General features: G+C 52.8%; 1 protein-coding gene across 7 annotated transcripts; it reads right to left on the reverse strand.

The window, feature by feature from the left end:
* Positions 1–1,274: 1,274 nt before the first annotated feature.
* KCNA2 (potassium voltage-gated channel subfamily A member 2) lies at positions 1,275–12,161 on the reverse strand. Of its 7 annotated transcripts, none has more exons than XM_071450424.1 (4): positions 12,033–12,139; positions 10,889–11,133; positions 9,712–10,099; positions 1,275–8,929 (listed from the first exon to the last, which is right to left on the reverse strand). In XM_071450424.1, exon 4 carries the CDS (start codon positions 8,845–8,847, stop codon positions 7,348–7,350), a length of 1,500 nt encoding a protein of 499 aa, XP_071306525.1. In that variant the 5' UTR covers positions 8,848–8,929; positions 9,712–10,099; positions 10,889–11,133; positions 12,033–12,139; the 3' UTR covers positions 1,275–7,347. The 7 variants fall into 7 exon arrangements, with proteins under 7 accessions (XP_071306525.1, XP_071306524.1, XP_071306523.1 ...); XM_071450423.1 differs by having other exon boundaries at positions 1,275–9,064; positions 12,033–12,138; XM_071450422.1 differs by having other exon boundaries at positions 1,275–9,067; positions 12,033–12,138.
* Positions 12,162–12,608: the final 447 nt, after the last annotated feature.

Genomic DNA, 12,608 nt, shown 5'->3' on the forward strand with positions numbered 1-12,608 from the left:
CTCAGGGTGCATTGCACATAAGCACTTCTGTTACTTTTTGTGCAGTCCAATGGTTTTCCACACGTAAATGTTCATAATTGGCTGCTCCTGGACGCCTCTTCTGCCCCCAACAAGAGCTTTCCATGGGTTCAGCCACCCATTTCTGCATTTTCACTGTCCCAATATTGAATTAAGATTTGCAATTTGCTGCATCCAGCCAAGAAAACTGTGTTACAGACAGGGAAACTGAGGCACGGAATGGGACATGACATCCCCTTGGTGACACAGTGACACTGGAACCCAAGGTCTGACTCTGAGCCCTCACCAGGGGCTCCTCCATGAGCAGCAGGGGGTGGTTGAGGAGGAGGTTTGGCACGAAGCCCTGGGTACCAGGTGGTGCCACATCCCAGAGCCAAGCAGGGCCTCCCCATCATGGCAGAAGGAGAATCTCTCTGTTCTCCTTGTGTTTCACCCCCATCCTCTGTGCACAGAGTGGGTTCTGCCCATGAGAAGGGAAGCCCAGAGCAGCCACATTGCCTGTGAAACGCACCAAGAAAACCCCAAACCACAAGAACCAAGTGCCCCAAGCACCTTCCCTGCCCTTTGCTGCCCCAAGGTGCCCAAAATATCAAGAGAAAAAATCGTTGCAGTTGTTCCCTGGGGATGGGCAAACCAACCACTCCTCTGCAAGGACAGCTGAAGCCATCCCAGGGATCCCATCCCCATTTCCTCCCAGGGATCCCATCCCCATTTCCTCCCAGAGATCCTACCAGGACACATCTCCATGGACACAGCCCCACAGATGATGTGCTACCAGCACCATCCCTGTCTATTTGCTTCTCCCTCTTCCAAGAGGGATCATTTGCTTTCCAAACCATCCACTGGGTGCCCACAAGTTCTCCAAGAGCAGGCTGACCCCCCACACCACCCAACCCCTGTTACCTGCGTGGATGTGGCTGATATCCAGGCTGCAGGGGTGGGGAGCCATGGGGAACGTGACCTTGACCAGGTTCCAGCCCCTTCCCCTCTGCTGGAGTCGTTGCTGGAACTTTTTTGGAGCAAATCCCATAGGAATGCTGCACACATCAGCAAGGCCCATCAGCTCCTCCTCCCAGGGGTTTTTGGGACTCTGCTCCTGCAGCCTGGCTGATGGTGGAGCACACACTGATTTCCCCTGGTACAGGCTGTTTCTTTCTCTTCTCACAGAGGGTTTAGTTGTAGAGAAAAACATATCAAAAACATAATTACTTGTCCTTTTCCTCTCCCACCCTCCACAGAACTGATATCAAAATAACTCCTCAATAATATACATATTTATTTTCTCTTAATTAGTGCCGATATTTACAAAAATTGTGATACTCTGTGAAGAATAAATTATATACACTGATGATAAACCAGACAGCAAATGCTCATTTGGATATGTATGTACACAGCTCTGTATACCTATATACAACAGGCAGCCTTATTGACTCGGGGGCCCCCTGCCCCTTCCCACGCCCCCCCAGCTGTCAATAAAGCAGGAATTTCTATAAACACTGTGCAAGTCAGATCCAGCTGGTGTCTAAAGTTGTGTCTAGCAAATGCATGGTTAAATGACTTGAAATTCCCACGAGTCCTCCTTTAACAGTTTATAGGCCTCTCTCCATTCCTGGTCCCATTTCTCCCGTAACCATGGAAACAAAAGGTTCAGCTCCAGCATCCTTAGGATGAGTCCTTCTTGGATTTCCTCTTCCTATTGATTTGCTCAAATTAGGCACCACATGCAGGGTTGATCCAATACCCATTTTGTCCCCTTGTGCTTCGGGGATGACATTGGAGGACAAGAGCACAGTCTTAAACAGTGAGGGAGCAAGTGCAAATGGATAATTACATCTTATAGGCAGCAGAAAAAAAACTTAAAAAATAATAATAATCAAAAAACCAAACCCCAGAATACCAACCCCAAGCTCAGGACAGCCAGGCAGGGCTGGGGAGAGGACGTGGTGGGTCCATGTGTGTGAACCTGGCGTGGTTACACAATGTCCAGCAGCTCCTACAAGCCAAACCACCCCCTCTCTGGAGGAAAAACATGAATTAGGGATTTATCTCTCATCATGCATAACTGGGCTGGGGGATCTTGTCCCCGGGTGTAAATCAGTGCTGTGCTCCCAGGGCTGCTTCACCCCTGGGCTGGGCCCTCTCCCCACCCTGATGGGAGCAGGATGGAGCACCCATTTCTGAGCAGGGGAGTGAATTTTGGGCAGCCAAACGCAGAAACATCCCAGGGACACCGAGGCCAGGGGTGCTGAGAGGGCTGGGGAAGGGCAGAGCAGTGGCTGGTGCTTGGGTTAACCCTTGTTCCCCTAGGGGATCCTGGCAGGGGCAGCAGTTGGTCCCCAACAGGAGGCACCAAGGGATGTCACATGGAGAAGGTCAAACACTGCCAGGGAGCTGAGGGAAGAGCCACAGCCTTCACCTGGGTGCAAACCAGAATGGTTTGGGGCTGCCTCCTTTCCTCAGCCCGCTTCACCCTGCAGCAGACTGACCAGCTGCCATGAGTGACCACCATGGATAACTCCCATGGAGAAACACCCCCAGGGATGTAGACCTTGGGATAAGGTCTCATGGGAAAGATCTTGAGAAAAGGATCCAAGGCCAGGCTGGATGGGGCTTGGAGCAGCCTGGTCTAGTGGAAAGTGTCCCTGTCCATGGCAGGGGGTGAAACAAGGTGAGCTTTGAGGTCCCTCCAACCCAAACCATTCCAGGATGCTGTGATAGCACCACACTGGTTCCAGAAAGAGCCACCACACTGGAACCAAAAGTCACCATAGTTTAAGAGACTTAAAACCCAACCATTACAAACAATAACCCCAAAGGCCACTCAGTGCAGCACAGCACCTGCATCTCACCCAAATCCCTTCCACCCTGCTTGGCTCTCCCTGCACAGCCACAGAAATGGTTGTGACTGGCACCAGCCAGGACTTGGGGCTGGGAACAGAGACCCTGCCAAGCTGCTGTTTGCAGAGGGGTGTGAGGAGCTGAATGCCACCAGACCCTCAGAATGCTTCCACTCCCAAGGCAAGATCCAGATCTCCTTCCCTTGGATCCATCCCCAAATATATTGCAAGCTCTGGAAAAGCTACGAGGCTTTGGCAGCAGTTTCAAGGGCTGACCCAGGAATTATCTAATAACAAAGCAAGGTCCTTCCTGAAATACCTCCTCCTCCTCTGTCTTTTTCTCTCCTTCTGTGTATTTATGCACAAATATGCCCATATTTATACACCCACGTGCCACACTCTCATAACGCCAATCCAGAGATCCTTTGCTTCTTATAGCTCAGCATTCAGATCTGTAGGACTTTGACACAGTCACTGCAGGGATTAATTTTCCCAATAAAACATCGTGCTCCAGAGAGATAATTTTTTCCTAATCACTTGGTAGCATCCAGCTGGTACATGAGCCTCACCCCATTGCCCCCAGCAGATATTCTGGAAGATTTGAAAGGGCTGATGGGCTGCCTGCAGGCTTGGGCACGAGGTTGGGTGTTAGAAGACAACTCGCTCTGCAATCACAGCTTTCCATCTCTCCAAAACCGTGGCACAGGGGCTAAAACTAAAATAGAGGCGCTGCCTCCTCCGGGTGCCAAGGCAGGAGCACCTCCACAGACCAGGGAGCTCCAATCTTCCATTCCAGGCCTGGAGAGAGGGAAATGGCTCCTCAGGAAGGAGGAAAGGAACCAGACTACCTCTGTTTAGGGGCCTGATGGACTCTAACACAGCTATGGGACCATCCCCTTTCCCAATCCCTGATTTAGCATCCTCAGTCTGAGCCACTTTGCGGCTCATTTTTGCACCTTTCAGAGTCAGGAGGAGATGGGGATGCTCAGCATCTCCACAGAAACAGGCCCAGACTCTCTCAAACCACATTCCTTAAGAAAAAATAATTTAAAAAAGAAGAAAAAAAAATATCACAGTCTCCTCCTGAAAAACTGGTTCAAGATCACATCAGTGAGTCAGAAGCAAAGCTAGAAATAGCACTAGAGCTCCGACCTGCAGGCACAAATCCCATTAAAAGCTGTAGGGGAACCATTTCTCTGTGAGAGGCAGAAGTCTGGACCCCTCTGCTCTGTGCAGCCACGGATCCCTCCCAGCCATGGCCCTCACCCACCCTGAGCCAAGCACCTGAGCACTGAGCCTGGGCATTTTCCCTGTGCCCCACACAAGGGCAGCCCGGAGCTCTCCCACCAGGGCTCGTTTTCCCCAGGAACATCTGCCAGGGTCAGGGCAGGAGGTGCCAGATCTGTGCCAAGGGAGGGACTGGCTGTGCTGGCCATGGGAACAGTCATCACCTCATGTCAGTGACAACGGGAGTATGGCCTCTTGCTCCTCATGCCCATTTGCCCCTGCTGTGTGGCTGTGGAGCCTCCCAGTGCAGCCAGGCCCCCCCAGCTTGGAGATTGGGTTTGGATGTTTGGATCCTGCTCGCGGATCTGCTCTGCCCATCCAGTTTGGATGTTTGGATCCTGCTCGCGGATCTGCTCTGCCCTCCTGCCTGGCCCACAGGAGCACCGTGCCCAAAACGCCACCTGCCCAAAGGAAAACCTCACCTTCCTCCTCACCAAACCACCACAACACACACCCAAAGCTTTGGCCAGCACTGCTCCAAACCACCCCAAGCCCATGGCGGGTGTTCAACAACCGGAAACTTCTCAAAGTACCACAGAGCACCAGCATCCTCCAAAGAACTGCAGCAAAACCACCAGCAAAACACCTCAACCCTGACCAGGAACGGGACCACCTGGTGCTAAGGGCACCCAGAGGATCCCAGCCCGTCAGGCAGCTCCCCTGTGTGAGCCCATGTCCCCACAGAGCCACCAGCAGCTGGATCCATGGAAGTTGGCTGACTTGCCTGGGAATGGTGCCCGAGCTGGTGACTCTCACCAGCCCTGTCCCATCCAATAGGGTGAGCTTCAGAACTCAGGATTTATTGCTTTTGGTTGTGTTGGCTTTTTGGTGTGCATGAAGGGGCTTCAGGGTCTCCCATTCCCAGCAAAGTGGAGTGCAGGACTCCCAGTATAATGAGATCCAATTAAAGACAGGCTGGGGACCTGAGCATCCCTGAACCCCAGCTGAACAGGGATCAGAACAAGGATGCTGCTGGTTCCCTGCCCCACACAGGAGCAGGGGCTGCCATGCACAAACCATGGGCACTTGGAATTAATTATAGCCAGGCTGCAATCAATCAATCAATCAATCAATCAAATAAAAGTGAGGAGTGATTCCACCTGGCCAGTGGAGCCCCATCAGCACAAGATGGATCCTGCTCTGGAGAGGCATTTGGAGCCATTGCTGTAGATACTTTAGCACCAGCTGGATTATTGGCAGGAGCAGGGGTTTCCTCTCTGAGGAGGGAAGGGTCTGGCTGAGCCCTCGCCAGGCTCCTTGTGCTCACCCTTCATGCAATGTTTCAGGGCTGATCACGCCCCAGTTCAGCCCAAATTCACCCTGACTGAACCCTGTTCCACAGCCAAGGAGGCTTTGCTCATCCGTGACCTTGGCAGAGATTTTCCTCCATCTCCCCTGACCTGGAAAAGGAGCAGGGCACCTCTCCCTGAGGATTGTCAGCAATGGGGAAAACACAAGCAAACCCACACAGGGATGGGGAAAGCAGGTGAGATTCCCCATGGACCAACAGCTCTCACCCATCCCCAAATAACACCAGGGATGAAGATGAGAGAGAACCTCGAGCTCTCTGCACCCTGACCCACTGCTCTTCAACACCCTGAAAGAAGGCAAAGCAAAGGCTCAGAGGTGCCAGCTCAGATCCAGGCCACCTCAGCACCTGCCCACTCCATCATAAAGGAATAAACCCCAGCCCTGTGGGGGTTGAAAAGCACCTTTCAATCCCAAAACACACCTTGCCCTGGTGACCCCGTGGGCTCCAGGAGCAGGCCACCCTGCTCCAGCCCATGTCCCACCATCCCAGCAGCCCTGAGCTGGGACATCCCTGATACCCCAGGAGCTCTGTTTGCTGAGGATTCGGCCCTGTAGTCGCTCTCTAAATATCTATACACACACACACACACTCAGGAATTCTACGGGAACGGCTGAAAACTGCTGAACAAACAAGTCAGGAGAGCTGGAACCTGCTATTCCACCTGCTCCTCGTGCCCTCTCCGATCCGCCGTGGTTTCTGCTCCTGACACCACGATTAATGACTAATTACCCGCCCCATAATGAGCGCAGGTGTTTAACTTTCAGCTCACCTTCCCTGGCTTGCATTTGTCAGCTCTTGTGTCTGGATGCTCGGACACTCAGGCTCTGCCTTGTTATCTCTCAGGCTTTGCACTGTTATCTATCCAACTGTTGTCAGCACACGCCTTCCCCATCCGGTTTTTAACTATAATGGAGATTTTTTAATTCCCATGAATCTCCTTCGAGCCACCGGAGAATCTATAAACACTATAAACATGAATACTGTATAGTCTACTAAGAAAATATATATTTGTGTGTGTATTAAATATTCAGATTCATGCAACAAATATCCATGCAGCTGTACTGTATTACTGGTTAAATTTCACTGCAGTATAAATATATTATAGGCCACAGCATAGTTGCTCCAGTTTTATATATAGATATAAAAAAAGATGCTTTTTCCAACTCATTTTCAATGTGTCAGTGGAGGTGTCTTTGGTGATCCTGGAAATATTGATGATGGAAGTGTCATCTAAATAAATAAATAAATTCCAAGCTCTTGATTTATTTACTCATCCCTCCCGATGCCTCGCATAGAAAATTTAAGACTTAATAAATAATGTGCCGTCACACTAATTATCCCTCCCCTGGGCCTCACACTGGCACACTGCAGTGGCTGAAACTATTGCAGCATGCAGCATTTTCAGTTATGAAACACGAGCCGGGCGCCGCGCTCGCGCTCGGCTCTCCCGGGGCAGGAGCTGAGCCCTCCTGCAGCCCGGCCCCACACCCAGAGCCACCCTCCAGGAGCTCCTGCCTGACCTTCCCCAGCTGCTCCCTGTGCCTGGGAGCTGGGGCTGTCACCCAGGACTGGCACAAGGGTTCAGCCCTGGACCTGCCCCTTCCATCCCCATCCCGCTGCTGGAAGTGCCCGTCCCCTCCGAATCTTTGGAAACCCACGAGCCTGGGATGGGAGAAGTGCAACAAAATGGTTTTGGATTTGTTGGTTGTTTTTTTGCACGGACGCTTATTCGGTGCGGAAATCAAAGGTTAAAAGTCACTTACACAGCTATTGCTTCCCATGCAGAACCAAATATACACCGTAGAAAATACTGTATTAACTACAATGCAGAGCAGCACTCAATATCTGCAATTGTTCCACTTCAGCTTTAAATACGGGACTAGATTTTAGCGACTAGACATCGGTTAGCATTTTGGTGATATTCACATAGTTTGTGTTAGCTAGGGTGCAATTGGCTGTCTTCAAGTTCTCCTCCCTAAAATCCTCATTGCTATTGTTTACACCTTCCTGGATCTCCATATAATCAGACTTACTAATAGTAGAGGCACTTCTGCTTTTCTTTAGGTCAGGGGAAGAGGGGATCTTTGGGCAGCTGGTTACTTGCAAATATTGAGCCTGCTCCTCTCCCTCGGTCTCCCGGTGGTAGAAGTAATTGAAGTTAGACACTATGACGGGCACTGGTAAGGCAATCGTTAATACACCAGCGATGGCACACAAGGAACCCACTATTTTCCCCCCGATGGTGGTGGGGACCATGTCTCCGTAGCCAACAGTCGTCATGGAAACCACAGCCCACCAGAAGGCATCGGGGATGCTCGGGAACTGGGACTCGCTCTCGTCGGCCTCGGCAAAGTAGACGGCGCTGGAGAAGAGGATGACGCCGATGAAGAGGAAAAATATCAAGAGGCCCAGCTCCCTCATGCTGGCCTTGAGAGTCTGCCCCAGGATCTGCAGCCCCTTGGAGTGCCGGGAGAGCTTGAAGATCCTGAAGACCCGCACCAAGCGGATGACTCTGAGGATGGCCAAGGACATGGCTTGCTGGCCCTGCTGGCCATCCTCTGGCTTCTCGGCCAGCTCTGTCCCTAAGGTGATGAAGTAGGGGATGATGGCTACAATGTCTATAATGTTCATGATGTTGGTAAAAAAACCAGCCTTGCTGGGGCAGGCGAAAAACCTCACCAAGAACTCGAAGGAGAACCAGATGATGCAAAGTGTCTCCACGATGAAGAAGGGGTCTGTGAAAGAAGTGGACTGCTGGTACCCCATGCTGCTGTTGGAGTAGGGGGGATGGCTCAGCCCGCTGCCGTGCATGTCTTCGTTCTCATCCCGAAAAATGGGCAAGGTTTCCAGGCAAAAGCTGACGATGGAGATTAAAATCACCATGACAGAGACAATAGCTATAATCCTGGCAGGGCCTGAGCTCTCGGGGTACTCAAAGAGCAACCACACTTGTCTCTGAAACTCATTCTCAGGCAGCGGCCTCTCCTCTTCCTTGATGTAGCCTTCGTCCTCCCGGAACATCTCCATGGCCTCTTCCCCCAGCTCGTAGAAGCGGATCTCTTCGGAGAAGATGTCCAAGGGCACGTTAACCGGCCGCCGCAACCTCCCCCCGGACTGGTAATAGTACAAAATGGCATCGAAGCTGGGTCTGTTCCGGTCAAAGAAGTACTCGTTCCGGAGAGGGTCGAAATATCTCATCCTCTTTTTAGGATCCCCTAGCAAGGTCTCTGGGAACTGGGCAAGTGTCTTGAGCTGCGTCTCGAAGCGCAGCCCCGAGATGTTAATGACCACCCTCTCACAGCACTCATGGTCGGTCTCGGGGTTGTACGTGTCCTGCGGGTGACCGGGAAGAGCTGCAGCTTCATCTGCAGGATCTCCAGTAGCAACTGTCATTATTGGGCTTTAAAAGAAATCCTTATGCTAAACTCTTCCCAGCGCCCGGCGGTGGGATCGGGTTCAGGGCAGGGCTACTATCCTGCAGAAGGACAGGTACGTAGGTTTGGAAGAGTCTCATGAAAAGGCGAAGGGATGAGATAAAAATAGAGGAAAAAAAAAACAAAAAACAAAAAAAAAAAAAGAAGAAGAAGAGGAAGAAGAAAGAAAATCGCCCCTGCTGAGAAAGAGAGAGATGGAATAAAGTTGGTGGGAGGAGAGCAGATCCCTTCTCTAGCACGTCTATCCCCTTCCTGGAGGGGTTAATTTGCCTTCCTTGGGACAGAGTTCAACAACTCCCATCTAAACCCATTAGGTGGAACAGAGAAAACACCTGAGGAACTGTCACCTGTTCAAAACCAGCGTGGAAAAACTGGCATTGGTAAACCAGGGCTTATTTTTTGGCTAAAAATAAAAATTCCAGTTAAAAAAAATAAAGAGGGGGAAGGGAAGAGAAAGGAAGGAAGAAAAATAACCCCATCCAGCCCTGAAGTGGCGAGAGGACCCCGCGGGGTGCCGGACTCAGCTCATTTCCAGGCATGCAGCTAAGGGTTAATTAACATTTAACCGTGCGATCTCAGGCAATCTACCCTCCAGGAAAGCTCCAGCTCCGCTTTTAAGTTTTAACACCTTCCCAATCCTCTTTCCCTGGTGACATGCTGCCCTCCCTGCCTGCAGCCGAGCTCTGCGGCTGCCGGAACGTGGAGCCCGCGGTTCCAGCAGCTGCCCCGCGGACCACCGCAGTCCCCCTCCTGGAGCGCTGGTGTCCCGGCTCCTGTCATCCTCTGCAAACCACCATGGCACACAGAAAACAAATCACATTACCTGGAGAAGCCAAATCTTAGTGTCTCTTAGTAACACCGATTATCTGACCCTGGGGAAATCCTAGAGAGAAATACAGGCTTCCAAGATCCCCATAATTTCCTCTCTCTTCAAAGTTAAAAATAATGGTGAGTCATCGTAGAAAAAGGAGAAGGGGCATAAGAGGGATTAGATTCCCAGATGGTGGAAGTCAGGTCTTGTAATGGTTTGGACTGGAGAGAGAGAGAAAGAGAGACAGAGAGACAGAGAGACAGAGTCTTCCCGGGAGCTGTTGCAGATCTGCACTTCAGGGCAGATGAGCGTCTGTCTGATGCCTTCGGTAAGACGGTGAAAAGCTGCTAAGCTCAGCAAAACCCGATGTCCCCAGTGTCCTCGGGAGGTGTGGCATCGCCTGGAAAAAACACCGAGAAGGTAGCAAGCTGTGGGGCTTCGCCTGGAGCATCCGCAAAGCCGCGGCTCCTCCGGGCACCCCGCTTTTCCCCGGCCGGGAGCTGCCCGCCCAACCCGCACTGCAACACGAGAGAGAGAGAGGGAGAGGGAGAGACGAGGCGGAAAAAACCAGAGCCCCGTGTCCCTGCGCCGTGCTCAGCCCAGCGGGGCCGCTGCCCGCCGAGCCCGTGCCAGGCGGGGAGCGGGGGGGGGCACCGACGCAGCCCCCCCGGCAGCCGGGGCTCTGCAAAGCCGCCCGAGGTCCCCGGCACAGCCGGGAGTCGGTGTCACCCACCGGGCACAGCACCCGCGGTGGCTGCGCGGCGTCGCCCGGTGCCTCAGGAGGCTCCGGTTTCATGCAGAGCAGCGAAGCCCCCGCCGGTGCCCGGGGGTCCCCCCGGCAAGGCCAGCAGCGCCCCGCGGATGGCTCCGAGCACCCACGAGCGGCGGGACCCACGCGAGCTGCATCCACCCTCCCCATCCTGCCGAGAGCCAGCCTCGCTCCCCCCCCCGGCCGACCCACCCCCGTGGGAATTCCACTGCGCTGGGTGAAATTTCTGCTGGGGATGTTGAGGCTCATGTCCCCGGTGGGCGCCGGGTCCTCAGCATCGCCGCTCTGGATCATCCTGCATTGCCTCGCACCGCGGAGATGCTCAGCCCATAGGAGAGGGCCAACCAGCCTCTCATTTTTTTTGCCTTTTTTTTTTCTCCCCCCCCCCCCCCTCCCAAATGAAATAAAAACCCCTCTAACCTCCCTTCTTCAGCTCCAACTCGACTTGTCTACTTTGAGCCAGGATTACAGAACCGGGCAGGGGAGGCAGGTGGAAAATAACCCCGCGGTCCCAATCTCCTCGGCAAAGATTTCAGCCATCTCCAGGCCATTTATGCCTGTTGGTTCCTCTCTTCATCCCCCGAGGTGCAGATATTGCCGCAGATCCCTCTTTTCTTGGAAATTTCCCTTTTCCGTGCAACCCTCCTCTCCCTTCTCCTTATGCACTAGAAAAAATAGTACAACCCTGACGAGGCTTGCAGCATTCAACCGCTTCTCTTAACCCTTTTCTGCCAGGCCCGGAGGAGAGGAGGTCGCGTTTGTCCCAGTTTTTATCCTTTTCCTGCATTTTCTCCCCACCATTCGCTCCCCAGCGACTCACCAAGGAGTTCAGCTGGATTTGACCTTCCCTGGCTCCTCTGAGCATCACGCCAGAACACCACAAACAACATCTTCCTGCTGCTGCAGGAAAGATCTGGCAGCCACAAACCTCCATCTCACCAAAGATCAACCAACCTTCAACGTTTTATTTTTTTATTATTTTTTTTTAATAAACATGCCGTTTTCCTCCTGCCCATGAACTCTCTCCTCCTCTTTCTCCCTTCCCCAAACACCCCGGATTTGTTTAACAGCACAGAAATTTACTTTTTTTTTATTGAACATGTTGATTTTTTATTTGGCACGGGCTCTGGGCTTCTTCCTCCGACTCCAAATCCAAGCGCTGATGCTCGGGGCTTGGCAGGGAGGGTTTTACGGCATCGTCTCAGCTGACATCACCCATCCCAACACTCAGTTTCTCCTACTTTCTCCCCATCGCCGCTTGTCCTGGCAAACAACCTCCACCCCTTCTCAAGCATCTTTAGGGTTAATTCATGCAAATTTGGGGGCTGAAGGGGGGGATGGAGGAGGTGCAGATTTGCCCGAAGCCCCTCAGTTTGTTCTCCGCCCGCACTGAGCACTGCGGGCGGGAGTCACAGGATTTGGGGTCGTGTTTGCGACTCAAGCTCGACTCCCTCGCTTTGCACCGCTCCTGGCCAGGCTGTGTTCAAGCAGGGGAGCAGCGGGGAAAGGGGGAAGGATGCAGGGATGGGGTGGGGGGGGGGGAGAGAAAAAGGCACCAACTTACGCTGGGCTCTGCAGTCAGGCATGCGGAGAATGCACAAGCAGCTGCTCTGCTCCCGCCGCTGCCGGCACCTCTCACCCACAGCCCCCCAAACTCCTACCCCGGAGTCAACCTCTGAAGGCAGCTCAGCTTCTCCATGAATATTCATAAGATTAATATGAGCGTCTTCCCCCCCCCCCACCTCCACCTCCCCCCGCAGCCCTCCTCCCAAGCAGGAGACCTAGATTTCAACCACTGGGAAATAATCACATCCCTGGATATCCCTGGATACACGGGGCTGCTTTGCCATGCGGCTCCGATCCATCCCGTGCTCTTGGGAACAGCCTGGATCTGCTCAGGGACACCTGGGGGCTGGAGAAACACCCTGCAGCTCTGGGGAAGGAGATGGGGCAGGGTTGGACTTGCAGGAGCTGGGGTGAGGAGGTGAAAAGCAATAATTTTATATCACTTGGCATTTACTGAGGCCCCTGATGAGGAGACTCCTCCCATCCCAAAGGAAGGAGATGGCTGAGCTCATACCAACATACAAGACCTATGGGTCAACCCCTGCCTTCAGGAGTGAGGTTTGGACCACTCTCC

Source organism: Agelaius tricolor, unplaced genomic scaffold (genome assembly GCF_023055355.1).
Source record: "Agelaius tricolor isolate 1412-34295 unplaced genomic scaffold, bAgeTri1.0.p SCAF_30, whole genome shotgun sequence".
Lineage (NCBI taxonomy): Eukaryota > Metazoa > Chordata > Aves > Passeriformes > Icteridae > Agelaius > Agelaius tricolor.

Excerpts from the sequence above, each read along its gene's own strand:
- KCNA2 (XM_071450420.1), bottom strand. The coding sequence starts at position 8,847 with ATGACAGTTGCTACTGGAGATCCTGCAGATGAAGCTGCAGCTCTTCCC.